At 42.3% G+C, this 22765-nt stretch overlaps 1 protein-coding gene across 15 annotated transcripts in view; it reads right to left on the bottom strand.

Moving 5' to 3' along the window:
* Nucleotides 1-22765, bottom strand: part of MAP3K13 (mitogen-activated protein kinase kinase kinase 13) — a 165042-nt gene that overhangs the window by 5759 nt on the left and 136518 nt on the right. For 11 of the 15 annotated variants that reach the window (XM_070582457.1, XM_070582459.1, XM_070582458.1 and 8 more), the window contains 9 exons: nucleotides 22178-22336; nucleotides 20451-20609; nucleotides 20078-20186; nucleotides 12443-12552; nucleotides 11550-11666; nucleotides 10722-10859; nucleotides 5981-6767; nucleotides 3457-3527; nucleotides 762-1059 (listed from right to left, as the gene is read on the bottom strand). In XM_070582457.1, coding sequence (XP_070438558.1) covers nucleotides 762-1059; nucleotides 3457-3527; nucleotides 5981-6767; nucleotides 10722-10859; nucleotides 11550-11666; nucleotides 12443-12552; nucleotides 20078-20186; nucleotides 20451-20609; nucleotides 22178-22336 — 1948 coding nt within the window. Of the gene's footprint in view, nucleotides 1-761; nucleotides 1168-3456; nucleotides 3528-5980; nucleotides 6768-10721; nucleotides 10860-11549; nucleotides 11667-12442; nucleotides 12553-20077; nucleotides 20187-20450; nucleotides 20610-22177; nucleotides 22337-22765 lie in introns of all 15 variants that reach the window. The other 4 variants (XR_011529117.1, XR_011529116.1, XR_011529118.1 and 1 more) reach the window with 1 other exon arrangement.

Raw genomic sequence — 22765 nt, 5'->3', positions numbered from 1 at the left:
GGGTAAGTGGGCTATGAAGATAAGTGAGACCAGGTCCTTTCCTTGTGGGGCTTCTGGAGAAGGAAGACACATAATGATGATGTTGATGATGACGATGACAATTATAACAGTACCAGCACCCCCCCAACTTATATAGCATTTACTATGTTCTAGACACAGCCAGCCGTAAGTACTTTATATCTATTAATCCATTTAATCCTCACAACAACCCTATGAAATAGATGCTGTTATCATACCCATTTTACAGATAAGGAAACTGACCTACAGAGAGGTTAAGTGGCTTGCCCAAAGTCACACGGTAAGTAAGTGGGAAGGCTAAGGCTGGGATTTGCATCTAGGCAGTCAGATTCTAGGGTATACACTTTCAACCGCTATGCTATCCTGCCTCTCAAAAGGCACTGAATGCACTATAGTGTTACATGTGCTATGACAGCATTGTCCAGGGGACAGTGGGACATGGAGAGGGAGGCTCATGTCCTTAACCAGGCTGGGAGAGGGGGTCGGGAGAAGGTGATGTGTGAGTTAAATCTTGGAATGAAGGGTTCCTGAGCAGTTTAATGTTTGTGCCTCATTTGGTAGCATGGCCCGCATTTCAGGGAGCTCCGTTGATCTCTGTCCTTCTACTTACTTCATGGAGGCAGTTGTTTTATCTTATATACTAAATGATAACTATAAAGGCCCTAGGGACTTGAGCATGTTCTAACCCAAAGGAGCTATAGGGAGGGAAAAGTGATGAGAGGAGAAGGGAAGAGAAGCCCCACCTCATAGCCACGTTCCTCCGCACACAGCTTGCCTAGAGACATCTGTGTCTTCACGCGGCGCACAGCACACTCCTTGTCAGAGAGCCCATCCGAATGTGAGGATATCTCAATGGGGATCTCCGGCGTCTGGGACAGCAGCTCGTCTAGTTTCTCCGCCAGGTGGTCTTCAAGTTTATCTGCTAACTCATCAGGACTGTTTGAGTGGTCACTGGTATTTCCCTCCTCTCCATCAGACACAGAGAAATTCTCAGAGCTAAAGGTTGAATATGACTGGCAGCTGCTGATACAGCGATGGGGCCTAGAACCACAAAGAACCAGAGGAACTTCATCACAGGAACAACTACTTTCCTTTCCTTGTCTGTCAATCATAGCTTTGGTGCGAGGTCATCTCGTTTTTTTCCTGCCCCTGAGGGAGAATCAAATCCAGATAGGTAGAAACTATTTAACTTTAAAGCAACAGAGAAGGAAATGTGAATTTCCCTTTTCATTTGGTTTACATGTTTATGTGGCCAAACACTACACTCCAAAGCTGATGGCTACCAATGGTTTTTAAAAAAATTGGCTGGTCTAATTATCCTGTGTACACGTATGCATGGTATGGAAATGTTCAAATTGAAATTATGCTTCTTATTCATAGAATCCTGGGTTCTTAGGTGAAACAGACTTTGGAGATTCTCTGGTCTGACTCATTTCCCAGATCAGATAACTGGAGCCAGAGAAAAGTGACTTGTTCCAGGCCACACCATCAGAGAAGGCAGAGCTGCAGCTTGAGCGAGGTCTACTCACAGGCCCCTCGGAGTCCTCTACCTCCCTCCCCCCGCAGCTGCAGGCCCCATTGGGCATGGCAGCCCTGGAAGGCTGTGTGCGCTCACCACCCCCGTCCACGGAGCCCCCAGCAGGAATAAGCTTGGAAGGAACTCTCATTGTGCAGCTGGGGACACTCCCCAGCCAGTGAGTGGCTCATTCCAGCTAACAGCTGGGTTTAGCTCCAATGAGGCAAAGCTTGGGGCAGGGCTGGGGGAGGGGGAGATTTGTAAAAGTTCCTCATTTCTTTCCCATTGTTTATAAGTAGCCTAGCAAATAAGAATGCTGTTAGCTTATACTGGTTTTGAAAACAAAACAAACAAAACAAATAATAAAAGAAGACTGCCCTTTTCCTCTGTCATTGTCTCATCTTTCTGTATTTCTTAGTGCAAAGCAATTTGATGGCATATGATCTGATCCTGGCAGATGTTTAAGCCAGGTGATGGGCTGGGGGTGGGGGGATCAAGGACACATGGAAAGAAGATGAGGGAGCCCAGGTAGGAAAGGGAAGTTAAAGTAGGACACAAAGCTGATGATCCAGAAGGGAGACAGGGAGAAGAATGTTACCATGCAAAAAGCAAAACCATGTGGTAAGAACATAAATATAATTTGCATTATGGCAAAAATAAAGGTGAGAAGGCATTAGGTGTCCTGAGCTCATGATGTGTCATAGGAACAAAAGCTGGAAGTAACATAATTGTGATGCCAGCAGAATGAGTTCAGAGAGTGAAAAGACATTTTACTCAGGCTCAGTCTCGCTGCACAGGAGAAAACATAGTGTCCAAGCAGACACTAAGACAGCAATAATGACATGGCAGGAACAGCGCAGGGGATGAGAACAGATTACAATTTTGTGCACAGTGTGGGGACCCAGAGTACAACTTACCAACAGACTAGGAGTCCCTTGGTTTGCCGAGAATTCCTCTTTCTGGGTAGGTACACAAACCTCCCTGGGGATTCTTAGAGCCCTACTCTTCAAGGGAATGTCTATTAGCAGAAAAGCCCTCCTGGGACAAAGAAAACTACCTTCCTTATTTCTACTTAGGAGCAGCTCTATTCTAGAAGTAGGCGGGTGTGGTCCTTTTTTAATCCTACAAGCAAAGTTACCATCTCTTGGCTAAATAGGAAGTTATTCCTAAGACTCTGTTGAGGAAGAGTCAACTCATCTAATTATAATTAATTTGAGGTATAAAATTCAAGGCATGGAGAGTGCTATGGACTGAACTGTGTCCCTTCCTCCCCCGTCAAATTCATATGTTGAAGGCCTACCCCCAGGTGACTGAATCTGGAGCTTCGGTCTTTGGGAGGTAACTAAGGTTAAATGAGGTCATAAGGGTGGGGCCCTAATCTGACAGGACTCTGCCTGATAAGAAGAAGATCTCTCTCCCTTTTTCTGTCTCCCCTGCCATGTAGGACACAGCAAGAAGGCTGCTATCTGCAAGCCAGGAAGCTAGTTCTCACCAGGAACCTTTATCTTGCATTTCCCAGCCTCCAGAACTGTGAGAAATAAATTTCCATTGTTTAAGCCTCTCCGTCTGTGGTATTCTGTTATGGCAGCCCGAGTAGACGAATACAGAGAAACCAATAGAATTACCCCAAAAACAGCATGGCCATCCCTCATAAATTGCCTGCTATATTCTCAATCGTAACCTTGAATGTGTACTTATGCTCCTCATCTTGAAGTTCCTCTGAAATGAATTCTGATGAACTTGGATCTGCTGTGCATAACCAGCTGCCAAAATGTGGTGATGGGAAACCATGAACACAGTGAGTTCAAATTTCCCTATAAGGTGGCTGTTAGAAAGTGACCTGTGACTGAACAGGAAGTGTGGCAAACTCAGGATCTTCCCCCATTACACTGAAAGCAATCACATGTGCTTGTTGGTTTTACCTCTGTCTCCGTGGAAATTCAACTTCGCTGTCCACTTCTCCTTCTTCCTCTTCTGAGGAGTCATCTCCACTCTGAGAACAAGGAGAAAAGTTTTATTTCTCTTTCTCACACACACATACACACACACACAGTTCTTGTAAAAGATTTAATTATCATCAAAAGACACTGAGTAGCAGCTTGCTAAGGGTCATTCACTCATTTGGCAACTTTTCCTGGGTGTCCATAATGACAGACCCTGTACTAGATCCTGGAAGACACACAGAACTGAGTAAAACGTTATCTTTGCCCTCAGGGAGGTGAAGGCTCCATGAAAATGTCCAGAGGTGCGTGATGGAGAGGGGAAACTAGAGGTCTTGGATTTTGGGGTGATCTCCTGTAATCATTGTCATTAGTGGTTCCAGACTCAGTTGACATAGAGATTCCACCAAGAAGTGATCTGTCAGTTCTTCAAAGCCCAACAACTTTTCCCCTATTACTTACCAATCACTTTTTCACTATTATATTTATTATGTGTGTATCACCTCCACTACTAAGACATACATTATTTGAGGGTCAGACCATATCTTATATTGTATTCCTATTTTACCATTAATACAATGCTGCATACAAAACAGGTGCTTAGTACATTATTGAGTCAGCATGTTGGCAGATACAAGGGAGCTCTGGTTGGGATGTCTGAGGCCTTGTGATTGCCAGGGCTCCGTGGTTGATCTGGAAGGCAGGGCAAGTGTCCTGTCTGAGAAGATGAATCTTCCCTTACAGGGAAGATTCCAACTCTCTTCAAGGGCATAAGAACAGCCACACTAAGATCAACTGTCCTTAACCACAGCATCGTGATGCACTGGATAGCTACAATCCCTTGTGAGGTGGGTAATTGGGTCCAAGTAATGGTATCAAAGATTGAGGATAATTTACTTTTAAAGTCAGTTGTAAAATACTGTCACTCTTATCCATGTGTATTCTGATAAGCTTTTTGAGTAGGAAAGACAGGGATGAAGTTACCTGGCTGAGATGAGCACTTTACCCTAGGAGTATCTGTGGGAGTGTATCTCAGGAAAGAGAAGTTGAACTGCTCTGTGGGAGAATGGTTCCAATGAAGCCAAATGTATAAGGTGTGTGTTCTGTGGCCTGCAGACCCATAGATGGCATCAGGATGATTCAAAGATACATGTTACTTGGCAGGGGACCAGGGAATGGAGTGATTCCTAAAGGGTGCAGGGCTTCTTTGTGGGATGATGAAAATATTCTAAAATTGGTTTTGGTGATGGTTGCACAACTCTGTGAATAAAAGCACTAGTTGTACACTTAATGGGAGAACTATATGGTACATGAATTATATCTCGATAAAGTTGTTATTAAAAAAATACATGTTATTGGCCATAGGTGTAGTGGGAGCAGAAAATGGATTAACCCAAATTCACTGCACCACCTGAAATGCAATTTAACATCTGAGAATTCTTAGTCAGCAGCAGCAGCACTGTATGTGGGGGAGGAAATACAGTTCTGACAGCAGCCCTCAGCTTCAACTTCTTTTCTATTAAATGTCTAGTTGACCAAAACATGCTCATTTACGTTTTAGACTCTTTCATTCCTTCAACTAAACTCCTAATGAATGATGAGATGAAAGAATACTTCATATTGACTGTTTACCAGGTACTAAACACTTTTCATACATAATCTTATTTTTAACTTATTAGCAAGGCGAGGTTACCTTTTTGGAAGGTTGCTATGTGCCAGGCCCTGTTCTAAATGCTTTATATTAATTAATTCATTTAATCTTCACATCAACCAGTGAGGCAGCATCCACTATTGGCCTCATTTTATAGACAAGGACACCAAGGTTCATAGAGGTTCTAAGTGGAAGAGCCTGGCTTTGAATGCAGGTCTGCCTGACTCCCAAGCTCGTGCTGCTCTAACCACTATAGAAGACTGCCTCCCAGCTAATAAACCCTAGGCAGCCAGTGGGTGAGGAGGAGAGGAACAGGATTCAATGACTGAGAACTGGCTGGGTCATGAGGGTAATGTTTTCCAAAATATACTGTGAAGTATGGTGAAATGGGTGAGGGAAATGCTGGATTACACAAGGTTACTGCATGATTTCTCAAAGCCTAGGATTTGTTACCATGCACCGGGAATCTCCTGGAGGGGACGGAAGATACTGCTTCCCAAATGGGTTTTATAATGCGATCTTTCCTTCTTGCAACATCCCTCAGGACTAGGCTAGGGTAGTGGTTTCCAAACTATTTTGATTACATTTCCCCAATACCTGGTTATTTACCTATTTATAAATTATATACATTTGAATCAGTCCCCTGGGTCAGCAGTTCCAAAGTGTATTCCCATGTCCATCACTGAAGCAGTGTTGAAAGAAAGTGTTTAAAGGAAAAGAAACTTCTGCTTATGCTTTTATCTCATCCTTTTACAAAATGCATATTTTATGTACGTTTTATAGTGCAAATAACATGAGAGGCTCTGACATTCCTGGAAGGCAGTGACACACACAGCTGTTGTCACTACAGCTCACCTTTTGAAGGGGCCTTGTTTTTCGAGGTAGCATTGGGGGGGTGATGTGATGAGGGATGCCAAGGGAGGATGCAGACCGACAGCCGTTGAATTTGTTTTCTTCCATTTTCTCAGAACCTTGGGCATTTTCTGAGAGGGTATTGTGTGCTGGTGACTTGAAAAGGTCGGGGCTCCTCCCCACTGGCTCAGCAGAGGGTAGGTCTAAGGACCCACACTGTTCTGGCCTGCACTGGAGGCAGGGGTCATAAGGGTCAGCCTGACAACAGTCCCAGGGGCCAGCCTGGCCGTCGTCAGGCTCAGAACTTCTCCAACAATCTGCTGCCATGGCTGTGGAGATGAGGTCAGGGCTAGAGCCAGGCAACTGTCTTTGAGCATGGTTGCTGAGTGGGCTCCGCAGGGCTGCTGCTGGGCCAAAATACCTCAGGTTGTTGGCGCAGGTTGCAATGTCCTGTCCGTGCATATTGAGTCTGGGATGGTGACTCTGAGACGTGGCAGGAGGGGGTTGCTGGTATTGCTGCTGCAGAGGATTATGGTGATGGGGAGAAGGGTATTGGGATTGAGCCTGGTCTAGATAAGTGGGATGGGCTGAATTTTCCTGGGCTGGCTGGCTTTTCAAGATTGCTGCAAAGTCACTATGGCTGCCTCTGCTGTTCCCTCTGCGGTGGCGTGGTTTGCTGCGATACCGGCTCTTGTTGCTTGAGGTGGACATTTTGGGACTTCCGGACAAAGGGGATGCAGTGGGAGCCACCTCCATACTGGGGATACCTTCAGATCGTAACAGATCTGGCCTGGGAGAAAAGAACAAGTTTGGTTTTAAACGCATGAAAACAAATTCAAGTTTGGGGAAATGTATCCCAAGCTTTAAAATACACATACCCTTTGAGTCAGCAGTCACACATTCAGGGATTGATCCAATGGAGATAATGGATGTGCACAAAGATGTGTGTTTGAAGATGTTATATTACAGTATTGTTTAAAATAGAAAGTTAGAAACAACCTAACTGTCCCCTTATAGAGGATTCCCTTTATTCCTTTTGGATTTTATTCTGTGCCCCACTAGCCAAGGTACTCAATCTCTTTTAAATTCTAATTCTGTCCTACATGTTTCTTGATCTCTTCCTCATAGTATCAGCTATCAGTCTAGTGCCAATAGGCCAAGGCATAGGCATGGCTGTTTGCCCACAATCACAAATCTGTCTGATGACGGATCTGGATAGATCCCACGGGGAGTCACAAAGGACAGAGGTCTGGTACCAGAGGAGGAAACCTCAGGTTAATTAGGCAAGAGGCTAAATTCAGGGAGTTTGGTCTAGACGGTCTCCTTGAAGGCTAGGATTATGTCACATCCATCTTTGTACGTGAAGGACACTAGCAAAGAGTCTTGCTCATAGTAGGTACTCAAAAAATGTTTAAAGGGGTGAGGGAAAGGGGTAAGGAGAGAAGAAGGGGGAAATAGTACACAGCCCAAGAGGCTGAGCAGAGCCAGCAAGAGAAGGGCTCACGAGGAGTGACGCTGGCCTTCTACCGTGCTCCTAAAGGGAGGAGGTCCTCTCACAGCCATATTTTCGAGTGCCCAGTGGGCCGGTCATGCAGATCATGTGCAGGAGGAAGCCAGCGCCTGAAAGGAAACCTTGCGCGCACCGACTGCAAGGCACATAGGTAAACAATAAACAGTTTCTGAACTGATGAACTGATTCAGGGTACCAGGCAGAATCGCTACTTCCTTCCCACTAGGGAGTAGCCTCATCCTTCTTTGGGACCAGACAGACACTGTCAGCAGGAGATTTCAGAGTTGGAGGGCCTCAATTTTTTTTTAAGAACAGAATCCTTTTCTAAAATGAATTATTATGAGAAGCCAGTAGATAAAACAGATACAGTGGAATGGTTGAAGAGAGGTAGGAGAGCAGAAGCCCCCCCTGCAGGGCGCGCCCTCCTTGTCCTCTCTACCCCTGCAGTAGTCCCTGAGACTCTTCTATGCAAGCCCTAGGGTGTCCCAGACCTTGCCTGGAAACCACAGATACAGTCCTGCCTGCACCCTATGTGATGAGGAGCCCAAAGCCCAGCTGAAGTGGCCTATAGTCTCACAGCCCGTTACTGGTAGAATCCAGACAAGAAGCCTCTCCTAACTTCCAGTCTGGCTTATTGGATAGTCAAAGCAGAGCTTGAAAGTGCATACAAATTACTTGGGAGCTTGTTAAAATGATTGGGTAGGCCTGAGATGGGGCCTAAGAGTCTGCATTTCTAACACACTCTCAGATGATGCTGAACTGATGACCACACTTTGAATAGCCAGGGCTCATAGGAAATTAGCAGGCATTAGGCAGTAGGAGATGGGTTTCTCTTTTCCTTCAGGAGAAGTACAGTTAAAGCCTTGTCTTAGCACAGCGGTTCCAGGTGTTACTGGTTTATGAGAAGGTGGGTAGAGTATTGTGCTGCCATCAGCAGTGTCCTGTGTCGGATTCACAGTTCTATGGTCAGCTGGCCAACTTGTGCCACAGAGGTATCTGGATTGAGGAGGCCCTGGGGCTTTTACTGAGGCAAGACAGCCCTCCAAGGCCCAGTAAGTGGCATCTACCTACACAGTGACTGGCTAGGGTGGGCTCTATAAGAGAGCTGACGTGAAAGTGTCACAGTCAGGTGAAGGCTGCTTTTATTGAAGCTGGCAGTGACAAAATCACAGAATAACATTGATATGGCACTTCACAGTTTACAAAGCACTTTACAACATATAAAGTACTTGCTTCCTACTATTTCAATATCCATTTTACAGATAAGGGCACTGAGGGATCATAGAGGTTAATTGGCTTGTGTCCATTGCAAAGCTAGTAAGTGGCAGAACTCATAACTTGAATGCAAGTTTCTGGACACCAAGGAGTAGTTCTTTCCCCATTCCAAGCTTTCCTTATTATGAGGCATTTAAACTATCTTACTGGACTACACTCACTTGTGACAGGCTTGGTGGATCCATAACTGAACCCTGACTATCTTCTTTTTGGTCCCTAACCAAATACAAACTGAAACCTAGGATAAGGGTAGAGGATGGGTTTCTCCTCTCTGATCTGCTCAGAGGTCACTGGACTTCTGACTTGATAATCAATGGACTGTCCAAATAATCCAAAACTTAAATCCTTCAAGGGCCAATCAACTGAAAGCACAACTCTTCACAGCTCTAATACCCACTCCAGGTTGCCTTCTGGACAGTTCAGCTAGCATGTCGACTAAGCATCTACTGGTGGTGTCAAACTCTTTCAAACATATTTCTCACAGCCAAAATAAAAGTAAACATGAGCTCATATTTTGAAAAATTAAACTATTTTCTTCCCCAGTGCTCTTAGTTTTAGCTGTAGGCAGAGCGCAGGGGAAAGCCAGCAGGTGGACTCCATCCCTAACCAGTACACCAAAGAAAGAGGTGTTGGGATTCCCAGAGCATTTTGCCAGATGCCCTCTGAAAACCATTTCTCAGAACTTGACCAGAAGATGGTCAGGCATGGTAAATAAAAGCAAAATTGGAATTATTCCATGTAGTTCCTCATTAGTAGTTTAGATTTAGCTTGATAGATTTAGTCATGCTATGGTAGAATGGCCACCATTCTGAAAGCCTTAAATACATTTTGGGTTGCATTTTCTCATTACCTTTACTTTTATTGCATTTAGCTCAAGTCTCACTGTTGGGGCCACACCCCAGCTTTAGGGCTCTTTCTTTCCTTTACATTAACTTAGGATGGAATCAAACTCTCCATTGTTTGGGAGGAATGAGGCTCTGGTAGAGGTTGGTAATAAAAACTGACTGGAAGAGCATTCCAAGATTAAACTAATATAAGGAAAATGTGTTATAATTAGGGGAAAGGGCAATCTTTTTTTTTTTTTTAACTATTTAAAAACCTATTTTTTGAGCACCAATAATTTGCTAGGTGATTTCACATGTTATCTTATTTAAACTTCACAACAGTCCATGCAGGAGTGGAATGATGGGAACCATATGGTTCGATGCAGGTCATTATCAAAGCCTCTGCCTTTGATTTTGGTGTTGGATTTACAGGCACTTACTACGTTATTAAAAAGAACTAACTAAGTGAATAAATAAAAATGGGACATGCCTGGACCAATGTTGAATAAACCAAGAATTATAGTTAACCTACTTCTGTGCACTAGGGATCAAAAAAAGAAAAAGAAGGGGCCCAGCCCCATGGTCGAGTGGTTAAAGTTCTGTGTGTTCCACTTCGGCAGCCCAGGTTCGCAGGTTTGGATCCTGGGTGTGGACCTACTCCACAGATATTGGCTCAGGGCTAATCTTCCTCAAGTAAAAGAATAGGAAGATTGGCAATGGATGTTAGCTCAGGGCAAATCTTCCTCACCAAAAAAAAAAAAAAAACGAAAAAGAAATTTCATGTGCTAGATTTATATCATTTTACCCAAGGGGTTGAAAGAGGTCAAATGACATGGCCCAAATCACACAGCTTATAATAGACAGAGCTGGGATTTGAATTCAGGTCTGTCTGGCCCCCAGTTTATTTCTCTTTTACTATTCCATGCTAAGACAATGAATATCTATGCCTCAGATAGTAAAAACTAGATTTCTTGACTTCATGGCGCACACTCTCTCACCTTTCTGCCTGTTTTATCTAGAGGCAAGTGTACTAATGATGAAGAATAGAGTGGCCACACCCACCATCCTCTGATAATGTATCTTGAGGGGGATATTTTCCCATTTATCTGCACAGTAGGTTGGTGCAGGCTCCCACCGTTTGGTCGGCATCCCCGGTTTGTGAGGCACGCCTTTCCTCTTCATGAGTTTCTCCATGGCGTTAGGGTGGATTATTGGACGGACAGGGTGTCGTTTGTAGGTCCCAGGATACTTCTTTTCCACTGCTTGCTCTCGCCTGCAGAATGAAAGAAAAAGCCACATCTCAATCACTGTAGACAGAAAAAAATGGGCAAGATGCTTTCCCAGGCTAATTCTACCCACAGACTCTGGCCACACCCAACAGATACAGGCTATTTGAATAATAAGGCTGTTATTTGAGTTAAAAAAGGGGAAAAAATATATACTAAATTCAAACTAATCTGACATCATTGTGCTCTTCAGCTCACCGATGGCATCAGAGCCTGACCTTCCCAGCCCCTGACACACCTTGTGGGAGACTCAATGCAGTGGCAGAAGTCCTACTTATTTTCAGTTGCTGTTTTGGTCAGGACCCCAGGGTTCTTTTGTCATTATCAGAATGACCTGAAATCTCTTTCAGCAGCCACTGTACCTCCCCAGTGGGCAATAAGCTCCCACTCATCCACACCAAGCTCTTCTTGGAATGAGGACCCCTTCTCTGAGGCATTCAACAGGGTGAAAATGCCTGTCAAGTGAATGTTCCTCTATAACCAGCTTCGCAGCAACTCCACTCCACAGTAAACCTCACCAGGGCCAGGGACATGTGCACAGCATATCCCTTAAGGAATGCTGGGTGAGTGAATAAAATATCTGCCAGTTCTGAGGAGCAGCAACATGGAAGAGTGATACACTCCTGCTGATTGATGGGCCCAAATCAATAAGGACAGACCGTGGGCTGGATGCATACTTAATGAGCTCCTTCTCCCGCATTTCTAGCTGCAGCATGATGGCACTCAGTTCCATGTACAAATTATTAGCCCGCTCAAGTTTTCTCTCATAGTGTTCACGAATATCCAAAGCATGCCTATCAAAGAAAACACAGGATCAGCGAAGCTGACTAATTTGAGAGAGAAAAGAGGACAGCTCTAACGAAATAAGAATCAGGACGGTTTATCTCAAAAATATTTCTCTGAGGGCTCTCTAAATTTAAGGCTCCCTTGTCTGATGCAATGACTCGGACAAGACAGAGTGGGAGATGGGAAATCTAAGCTCTCCACTTGGTTTGTCCTGAAGGGCCACATCCAGCCATACAGAATAGGCAGGAGGGCCAGAGATAAAATCTTACTGTGATCTGTGTATAATTTGTAGACTTTGTGTCATGTTGGCAATACCTTAATTAGAATACAGTATAATATACTCATATGTTAATGAAATATGCAGCTAGAGCTGACATCATGATCACTCATTTATACTTATCCATGGTATAGATCCTGCATAATATAGTGGTTATCTACGACTATGTCCTGTATCCCTTAATAAATTATAAGCATCTTGAGACCAGGGACCACATCTTATAAATTTCTGGCCTTCCATGGCACCTAGGACAGGGGCTGAATGAACTAATAGCATTGCTCCAGGAATTGGAGAGATATAATAAAGAAGGATGACAGAGTTGGGGGGAGAGGATAAGACAGCAATATAAAGGAGGGCTAACTTTTAGGGCAACTTTTAAAGAGAATAATAATAAATGGCAGAGGTGAAAGGTGTGTAGAAAGTGCAATGGTGATTCACAAACAGGGTTCCTGCTAATATCAGAAGACCTGGGGACGAGAAGAGGTGGAGAAGGAGGGGCCAGCTGACCTGAGCTCTTCTCTGCGCCTTCGAATCAGTTCTTCATCTAATCGGTGTATACAAGTTCCTTCACTTTTGATCTTCTCGAAGTGTTTCTTCACTTCTTCTCTCCATTCAGCCTGGGCGAGGACACATAAGATTTTGTTAATATCCTAGGAGTTTCAATGCCTGATGTAACCATAGGATCACGGACAAGATTTTTTTTCTGCATGCTTCTACTGAAGGCCCTTATAGAAGAGATGTTCAATGACTATTGGTGATAGCAAATGTCTCAAGCTAGTGTGTCTGCACACCCCACACCCTACTCCATCTTCTGTATTTAGTCCAATATGCAATGCTGCCTCTTTTCCAGTTTCCGTGCAGTGCTGGCCACCAGAAGCACCACAGCTGGCATACTAGCCATCACCTCTGGAAGGAAAGAGCTCACTTTTAAGTCAAGATAGTGGCTGAGATAACCTGATCAGAAAGAACAGCTCTGATAACCATATGGTACAAGCATGTGTCACTGAAAATATGATCACCTTTACAGTTGATACCAGAATTCCTCTTACGTTTTGTTTCTGAATATCTCTTGAGAAAATATTTGGAGTAGAAACTCAAGGGGCATGAACAGCAGAGATGGGAATAAAAACACAGGAATTTGGGGTGAGGGAAAAAACAGAAAAAGAGGAGGAGGACGAGGAAGAATATGGCTAAACAATTTCACAATCTGACAAAATTTTTAGGACAGGGATGGATATCTAACATGCGATTCCAGTTGTTCAAAAGGTAAGCTGCTTCCAATTTCCTAAACCTTTAGTAAAGTCTCTGACATTCACCTTGACTTTGGATGAATGTTTTTGTTTATTTGTTTTGTTTTTTAGAAATCAAGGAAAGGTGTTGCCCTTGATGTTTGGGTGAATGACAGGACAAAGACAAAGGAAGAACCACAAGATGGTAGGGATGGGGGCCAGGAATTTTTCTGTGTGTATGAGAAAGATTGTCCCTGAGCTAATATTGTTGCCAATTTTCTTCTTTTTGCTTGAGGAAGATTGTCTGTGAGCTTACCTCTGTGGCAATCTTCCTCTATTTTGTATATGGGACGCTCCCACAGCATGGCTTGATGAGCAGTGTGTAAGTCTGCGCCCGAGATCTGAACCTGTGAACCCCGGGCCACCAAAGCAGAGCATGTAAACTTAACCCTCCACCACTGGGCTGGCCCCTGGGGGCCAGGAATTTTAGGAAGGCAGAGCCAGAGTGGCCATGAAATTACAAATCTCCCAGGAATTCACTGAAGCCTTAGAAAGGATATTAGACTTTACAGGGCATAGAATTTCAAGCCATTTTTATCGAAATTTTAGGGGGCAGAAAAATCTCTGCTGGAATATGGTCTTCAGGCAGTTTCTAGAAAAACAGCTACAGGAGATGTTTCCTCAAATTGTGTATAGACTATCGTCCCAAGAAGCTAATGAGATTAAGATAATTTCCAGTGAAGACTAGATGTGTAACTAAATGTTTCTAATTGTGTAATCTTCCTCTAGATCTATTCTATTACCTTTAGATTCACGTGAAAAATGATCTCTCTACATCACGGAGGAAGTTATGCTTAAGCAATTGTGAAATTACGGAAGATTTCTCCCCAAATTTGCTGTTTCTCATTTATTTTTATAGAGGAAATTATACTGTAATTATTCAGGAAGTGATCATCCTGCTTATCTGTTTAAAATATGCTAGATCTTCATATATATGTATGTTGACTGACTATTAAAGAGAGATTTCTGTCAGTCAGCTGACCTTTAGGTGCCAAACCTGCCAAACAATGTCACCAGAAAGCCAAGATCCAGAATGTACTACCCATTGTTTGGTAATAGTCTCTGACAGTATCTAAGGAGTAAATGCAGGTTTGGTTGAGCCCCATGTAATGCTGTTCTCTCAATCAACAGATCAAAGATATGAAGTAGGAAGAGTATTTGAGCTTTAAGAGGCCAAAGATTGACAATCAAGGGTTGTTAGACCAAAAAAGAATAAGGGAGAGGGCCAAATTTGGGCCTTAATGTTTCCTCTTTTGTGCAAAACATGTCCGTGGATCCTAGCACAATACTTACAGAAGGAAGCAGGAAAAGGAATACCTCCCTCTGGTGGTGAGGAATCAGATATCACAGATGAGATTCTTTTAATTCTAGAGGAAATAAACCTCCTGATATCCATTATGGGAATGGGAAACTTAAAGAGAACCTTCTGAAGGTTGGAACCTAATAAGAAGTAGATTTCCAAAAAGAGTTTCCCCCCGTGGAGAGGGAACAGGATGTTGGGAATACACCAGGTACTGATTAATAATGTATTTTCCCCAAAGGTATCATGTTCCTGGTAGATGTTAATTTTGGAGTTCCATCACGTATACTTAGAATCTTTGTGTAATCGAGTTCCAATTTGCACTAAAGCTGCCATTCAGACACGTCTGGGCATATCTGAAGAAATGGAGGGTGGGCAAGCCTGAAGCAAATTTGCAGAGACTAAGGAGCCTCTGAGAGAAAACACGTCATGAGGGAAGGAGGATTCTTGTCTGAGTCTGCCTATAACAAAGCCACCCTTTTAGGAGTGGAGAGGCATTTCTCTTCTTTTCACTAAAATACCTGTCAAACACTGGGCCATAACCAGCGCCATTCTGTTACCTTTGACAAAGTGTAGAAACTCAACAGGGAAAGGAAGAGTGCACTGTCTGAACAGAACAATGTGCAGCTTTGGAATTGTGAGAAGTCCAAAGCTTCAGTTAGAGCAAGAAATAGCAGCTCTCGGTGGGTGATGGCAGTGCCTTAAGGATATGGCAGTATCCCCTGGACATCTGTGGGGGACCACAGTCTTTTAGGAGAAAACAGTGCTAACCAATAAAGTAATACTCGGCAGATGCTAGGTGGGAGACTGCTTTGTCTAGCCAGAGTCAGTGGCAAGCAGACGTTAATAATGAGGCTATTTGAGATCCCCACTCTTCACTGGGGATTCCTTCAAAAATGTATGTGGGGGGTGGAGGGAGGGTGCTTCACAAGGTACTTAAGTCAGATGCAAGCAAGTAAGGGAAAAATCCAGTGAAACTTGGGTTATTACCATTAATGGGATCCTCTTTATGTCCCAGATAAGGCCTGGGAAAGGCTACAACATCTAGAAGGTTTCTGTCTTCTCCAGTCTTCTAGTTATTCAATCAGTAGACTGAAGCTCTTGCACCCAAACCTTGCTTCTTTTCTCTCCCGTAATATAGGTGTGTCAGATGAGGTTGAATTAAAGGATGAAAGGGTGAACAAAATGTGGTATATCCATTCAACAGACTATTATTCAGCAATAAAAAGGAATGAAGTTCTGCCAGATGCTACAACATAGATGAACCTTGAAAACATGCTAAGTGAAACAAGCCAGACACAAAAGGACAAATACTGTATGATTCCACTTAAATGAAATATCTAGAATAGGCAAATTCATATAGACAGAAAGTAGAACAGAGATGATCAGGGGCTGTGGGGAGGAGGGAATGGGAAGTTATTGCTGGGGTAATAAAAACATTTGGAAATAGATAGTGGTGACGGTTTCATAACATCGTGAATGTAATTTATGCCACAGAACTATACTCTTAAAAAATGGTTACAATGGCAAATTTTATATTATATATATTTTACCACAACTTTTAAAAAGTAAAACAAGAAGTTGAGGCAGTTCCAACCTAGCTTGAGGAATAGAGAAACAGGATGTTGGGGGGCTAAGAAGGGGGAAGCATAGATTCTGAGCGAGAAAAGCCTTAGATGTGTACGTGGTCAAGTCCAACGCTTGATTGGCACATGAGTCCTCTTTACTGCCAGGTATCAGCACCCAGCTTCTGCCTAAGCACCTCCTCACTCATGACAAGATTACTCTTCAGGCAGCACAGTCTGTCCCTATAGTGAACTTAGTGTCTCTGCAACTCCCAGCCCATGAATTTCTGGGTGGTCACAGTGGCCATCAACAGGAAACTGGAGTGGTGCAAGGTCTTAGAAGCAGGGCGCATGACCCACCTAGCAGCTGGGATCTGGGACTGCGCTAAAATGTTTTCTGAAGACTGATATCAAATGTAATTGAAACCAAGAGCAATAATTGCCTACTTGCAGAAATGGGTTATTGTCTAGGAATGAAGCAATAGCCTTGGCAGAATCTAATATTGTACTGAAATTGGTTGCTTTGTTCATCTGTTCTATATATGCTGCATCTTTATACATGTGCTGTTGATGCAAAACAGATGAAGCATTTTCTCTCAGGAAGGAGTCAGCTGGGCTCTTGGCAGCACTTTTGATTGACAGTCTGAGAGGAAGGTGGAGACCAGAGGCTAACAACCATCGACTGATAACTGATGCTGAGAGCACTGTGTCAGTAGGCAGGGGAGGCCTCAGGTACAAGACTGATCTAGAAAGACAAAACCACATGCCAAACAACCAGTTCTTCCCCACTGGGGGAGGAGAAAGTCAAAACACAATTAATAGGAGTTCCCTAGCTGCCATCTATCCATCTCAGATCCATCAGAAAAGGTACCCAGAATGTAACAACCCAAAGAAAGCTTATGTTTGTAGCTTTGTGGGAGGTGAATGGAACATCGACAGTCCCGCAGTTCTTTACAGTTTACAACAAATACACGTGCATTTTTATTGTCTCATTTGATCCTCACCAAAACTCCACAAGGAATGGAAGATAAGATTATCTTCAATGTTTAGATAAGTAAGCTGAGCTCTAGAGAAATTTAGTGACTTATCCAAGATCACAGGACAGGGATTTAGGCTAAAGGTCTGTTGTTTTTCCCAGAACTAGCTAGTTCATAAATACTTTATTATCTTTAGCCAGAGATAGTCCGAATATCAGACCCAGAGACAAACCAGCTTTTAAGTACCTGAAAAATTCTAGGAACTAGCAAGCGTAGCAGATTTGGGGCTATTTAAGGAGAGGTGAAATTTTACGTTGGGAGAATAATGTGGAAGAATGAATGAATATTAAGAGACATCCAATGCACTAAGTCTTCCCCTTCTCTTCCTTCCTCTCCCCTTCCTCTCTCTTTTATATTCGTGCTCCAAAAGAACCTTTTCTTTTCTGAATTCAGTTTGAACACTGCAAGTATAGATAAAAGTGAGTTCACATAAATGAGGGTACTGACCGTGGGGGCTGAGCTGCATTACACAGTGTTTTGCAGATGGTGGGTGCTCAGAAAATGTGGCACTGGCTTCAGAAGTGATATTCTGGGAGCACTCAGGTAAAAATCTGTTTAGAATTTGAAGTTTCCCAAGTATCTACATTTATACTGTCTCAATGGTTTGTGACTTAGCACTCTCACCAAAAACTGCCTTTCTGAATTGTGGTATGTATAGTTTTATTGTAAAGGAAGCAAAGCTGTGATTGCAACTGTATCCTAAAGTTAGAAAGTTTGAAACCATACCCTAGAGTGTACTCACTATTATTCACTTTCATTTCACAAAAGGACCTAAGTCTTTTTTCTGAATACTAACAAGAGAAGATTATTAAACAGATTTCTTATCCAAGGCCCCATACCCACATGTATTTCAATACATAGACAATAGGGTTTTTCGGGGTTTTTTGGTGAGGAAGATTGGCCCTGAGCTAAGATCTATGGCAATCTTCCTCTATTTTGTAAGTGGGACGCCGTGTCAGCAAGGCTTGATGAGTGGTGCGTAGGTCCGCGCAGGGGATCCAAACCTGTGAAACCTGGGCTGCCAAAGCGGAGCACACGAACTTAACCACTACACCACCCAGCTGGCCCCAGATAGGCCATAGTTTTAATAGTTCTGAGGGAGTTTATCTGACTGCATACCAAAGAACATAGGAAATGGTATGAAGTCAACCTCCTACCTCCTCTGATTTTCTCTAAAATCAAACACTTTACTTACATAATAATTCCTCAGAAACACTAAAAAACTACAGGGGCAAGCCTGACTATTTCAAAACATAGTTGTGGGGAGAGCTAAGTTTGTGAATCGTGGAGAGTGTGTTGGAACTTTGGGCAACAGGATAAGAGTCTCTGATTCATCAGTCTTTAGAAACTGAAAAAAACCTTGTGCCTTTATTAAGACATTCCCCAATGTCTGATGGGTGGAGTGTCTCTCTGTTTATCAGACACCCGGGAAGCACGTACTCCCAGCCTCGGATTGGGGCAGGCAGGAAAGCATACTGGAGGATTCCTTAACTCCCAGGGATGATGATGCCCCACCCAGTCCAGTGCTCTTCTCAATACCTACTTTCCAGGTAGGTACACTCAGTACCCATTGGAGATGAGGGCTATGAGGGGTGGATTGAGACACCAACTGGAAATGAAATGTCCTCTCTGAGAATGAATCTTTGAAATGATACTGGAAGTCAATGTGGAGATGGAATTCATCTTACAAAAATTCATTTTAGAAACACAGTAACATAAAGTGAGACAAAGCTATATGAGAAAAGATTAGGTAATACTGTAGTTAAATTCTCCAAGCATAAAGCTATAATTTAGGATCATCACATTTACTTTAAAAGCTATAGTTTCATCCCATTTTACTCCTTTTGCTATTGCCTGGGCCTGGTATGGATAAGGACCTCACATATACTTATCTCCCACCACTCCCCATCCATATTGATAGTGGTTAGACCTTATGACATTTGCAGCATTTTTATTTAACAGTCACAAATTCTTCCCCTCTCTGCACCTATGCCCTTACAATATGCTGTGGCAGATTCTCTTGTCAAGAGGTAAAGTCTGTTCTCAGTCTGGTTTGGCCTGTGACTTGTTTTGGCCAATGAGATATTAGCACCATGATGTACACATTGGCTTGAAAATCTTGAGCACTGGGGCTTGCTCTCTTGCTGCACTTGTTATTGGAGAACACCATGTGAACAAGCCAAGCCCAAGCTCGCCTGCTGAAGGATAAGAGACCACTTGGAAGAGAACTGAGGTGCTCTAGTTAACAGCCAGGCAATCTCCAGACTTGTGAATGAGGCCATCTAGAACCTGCCAGCCTCCCAGCCAACCTGGCCACTGACTGCAGACATGTGAGTGCGCCCAGTCAAAGCCAGCAGAAGAAGTGCCTAGCCCAAATGGCCAAACCACAGAATTGTGAGCTAAACAAAAGCTTATTGTTTTAAGCCGTAAATTTTGGAATGGTTTGTAATGCCATAAAGGCCAACAGATAAATTAAATTATATTTTATTTGGTGCTACTGGGTGACACATAAAGTTAGAGAAAAGCTTCTCTCTGGGCCTGACTCTATCGTGGGCTCTCTCTGGGATTTAACTCCCCTCCTCTGTACTTTAGCTTTTCTACTTCAAGGAAAGCAATACTTTCACGAAGGTCAGCAGTAATTCTAATTCACATATATGTACATTACGGTTTTCATATTCTCTTTTCCTCTTTCTCTTCAACAATTTCCAGAACCCACTATGAGGATGACATTCTGATATACGTTCTTTTCAAATGAGATAATAATATATGTTAAGTGCTTAAAAAACTCCAAAATGTCATATGTGTGAGGTATCAGAATTATGGTTTCATAGTGAATAATTGATATAATTATTATAAGAATCAGAATGGCCTCTTCTAAGAGTTACTCTTTCTCATTGAGAGTTCCTTGTCTGTCTGTTCACTAGCACATGGTAGAAAGTTTCCAGACTTACCTGAGACTTGAAGTAAGTTTCTTGTGGGGTGGCAAGTACGTCTGCGGATGCGATGTCTAAATGCATGAGCGTCTGCCGAAAAGAAGGTCGGTTGCGAGGTTTACTCTGCCTAAAAGTAAAAAAAAGACAGCTTGAGCATTTCAGAAGTAGTGTCCAGGAGGATGAAGATTTTACTCTACATTTACTGAAGCCTACTGTTTCAAGATATAACAAATTCTTTGTTTACAAACAGCTCCAAGGCTCCCAGTCTTTATACTACCAGATGATTCACTCCCAATACACATTAGAGACTTCCCTGCAGCTTTAGAGAAGTTTTAAATATGGTTTTGAGGAAGAAGGTAAAAGAGAATATCGGCAGAAATGTATTTCTTACCATGTCTGTTTCATAAGGATTTTGAATCCATCAGGGCAAGTGGAAGGAACTGGAAGGTGTAGGCTGTTGCTTCCAACACCCCAAATAATGGCTGAAGAGTCTACATCTTTGTAAGGGATCTCTCCTGTCAGCAGCTCCCAAAGCACCACTCCAAAAGACCTACAGCAGCACCAGGAACATGTACGGATGATATTTCAGGAAGACAGGTTTGTATTTTGGTTCTTTATTAATTTCTAATCAAATATGTACTCAGTTTTAAAATTCTAATACTGCTGTGAGAAAAACAGAAACAGCCAAGTAAACTCTGAAAAAAAAATCAGTGAGGGGGTAACCAATACTATCAGACATCAAGACATATTATAATGAACCCTGGTGCATGAACAGCTGGCCAGCCTAGAGGGATGGAACAGAAATACAGAAATAGGCCAAATACATACAGGGAATTGAGTACGGGATACAAGTGACATCTCAAACCAGTGGGGGAAAATCGATTACTCAATAAATGCTGTTGGGACAACTGGCGAAAAAATTAAATCTATACTTCATCTTACATCAGGATAAACTCTAAATGAACTAACGATTTAAATGTGAAAAATGAAACCATAAAAATTCTGAAAGAACGCATGGTAATTTTTTTTAAATAATGTTAGAGTGGTGAAGGCTTTTCTAATTATGAAATCCAGAAGCCATAAAAGGAGAGATTGATAAATTAAACTGCATTAAAAAAAATCTGGTATGGAAAAAAAACTCCACCATAAGCAAAATAACAAAATGTGGAAAGTATCTGTAATTCACATACACAAAAGGCTAATCTCCTTAATATACAAAATACTCTTAGAAATTGATGAGAGTAAAGATCAGAAGGCTTAGCAAAGGATAAGAATACCTCACAAATCATAAATTACAAATGGTTTGTAAACATATGTAAAAAATGTACTAGCTTACTTATAAGAGGAATGCAAATTAAAACGATACCCAACATACCATTTTTTACCTATGTGGTTGGCAAAACTCCAAAAGTTTAACACATTTTGTTGGTGAGACTGAGAAAACATTCTTATACATTTCTGTTGGGAACATAAATTGGTATAATCCCTAAGGAAGACACTTTGGTATAATTATCCAAATTACAAATGATCCACATTTCTACTTTATCTTATTTACTCTGCAACTTTAATATATGCTATTATTCTGGTTTTAAGCTTAAAAGTTATTAGTAGCCAATTTTAAGAATGGAAGAAAGCAACTACAGGGAAATACACTGTTAATAGCAAACATTTGTAACCTCAGAGGAAAATCTGACAAAGCACATGACCATATCACAGCAAAGCACATCACTAATGTACATAATGATGGTCTGAGTCACCAAAAACAGGTAAACTTTGTTTAGTCTATTTTATTTAAGGTGAGAATTATGTAATACATTTCAGAAGGACTTTTATACTAAATGGTTATTTGAAGTAAACTTTCCAGAAAGTTCAGCATATTCTCTGAGGGTCCCAAAAACTGATGACTTACTGAATGGATATTCACTCTAATTCCTCTCCCAATCCCTCTCACCATTTATCATCAGACTGGGTAGTACCTCAGATAATAGGAGACTGAAATCAACCAGAAGTGAGTAACCCTAAAGAATATTTTGGGAAAGTAGAGTGTTGAAGGAGGAAAGTGCTAATAGGGTGAAAGTGGGAAAATGCTTTCTAGGTGGCAAAGTAGGCGCTGCTCACCATATATCGACTTTTTCAGAGACAGGTTCATTACGTATCACCTCTGGTGCCATCCATGCAACTGTGCCGGCGAAGGACATCTTGGTGCTTTTATCGCTGAGTTCTTTAGATGTACCAAAATCTGAAATTTTTACTGCATCTGTGTGAGTCACTAAAACACTTTGAAAAGAAATAAAGAAAACATCCAGATCATTAGTCCTAACGAAAACCATGACTTGACTTGGCGACTGAAGATTTTGTTTGCTGCCTCCTACCTTGTAGAATTCAGCGTGCGAGTTCCCATGTTACTGGGGCAATAGCTATATACTAGAAACAGCATAACTCATACTGGTGAGGCAGCATAGCATAGTGGGCCTTTTACACCTGGTTTTCTCCTGCCTCCACCACTTACTAACTGTGTGATCTTTGCCAAGTTACTTAATTCTTCTCATCTGGAAGATGAAGACAATTCAGGTCACAGTATCTTATCCACAATTCAAAAATGCAGAAACTCTGAAAATGATGTATAAATATTTTTTTCACATTTATAAAGCAAACACTTTATTTATCCCACATTGTGTGACTGTCATAGGTTTTGCTACAGATATA

Source organism: Equus przewalskii, chromosome 18 (assembly GCF_037783145.1).
Source record: "Equus przewalskii isolate Varuska chromosome 18, EquPr2, whole genome shotgun sequence".
In the NCBI taxonomy this organism is placed as follows: domain Eukaryota; kingdom Metazoa; phylum Chordata; class Mammalia; order Perissodactyla; family Equidae; genus Equus; species Equus przewalskii.
Note: the sequence above shows the minus strand (reverse complement) of the source record. Positions and strands in the feature narration are given on the sequence as shown.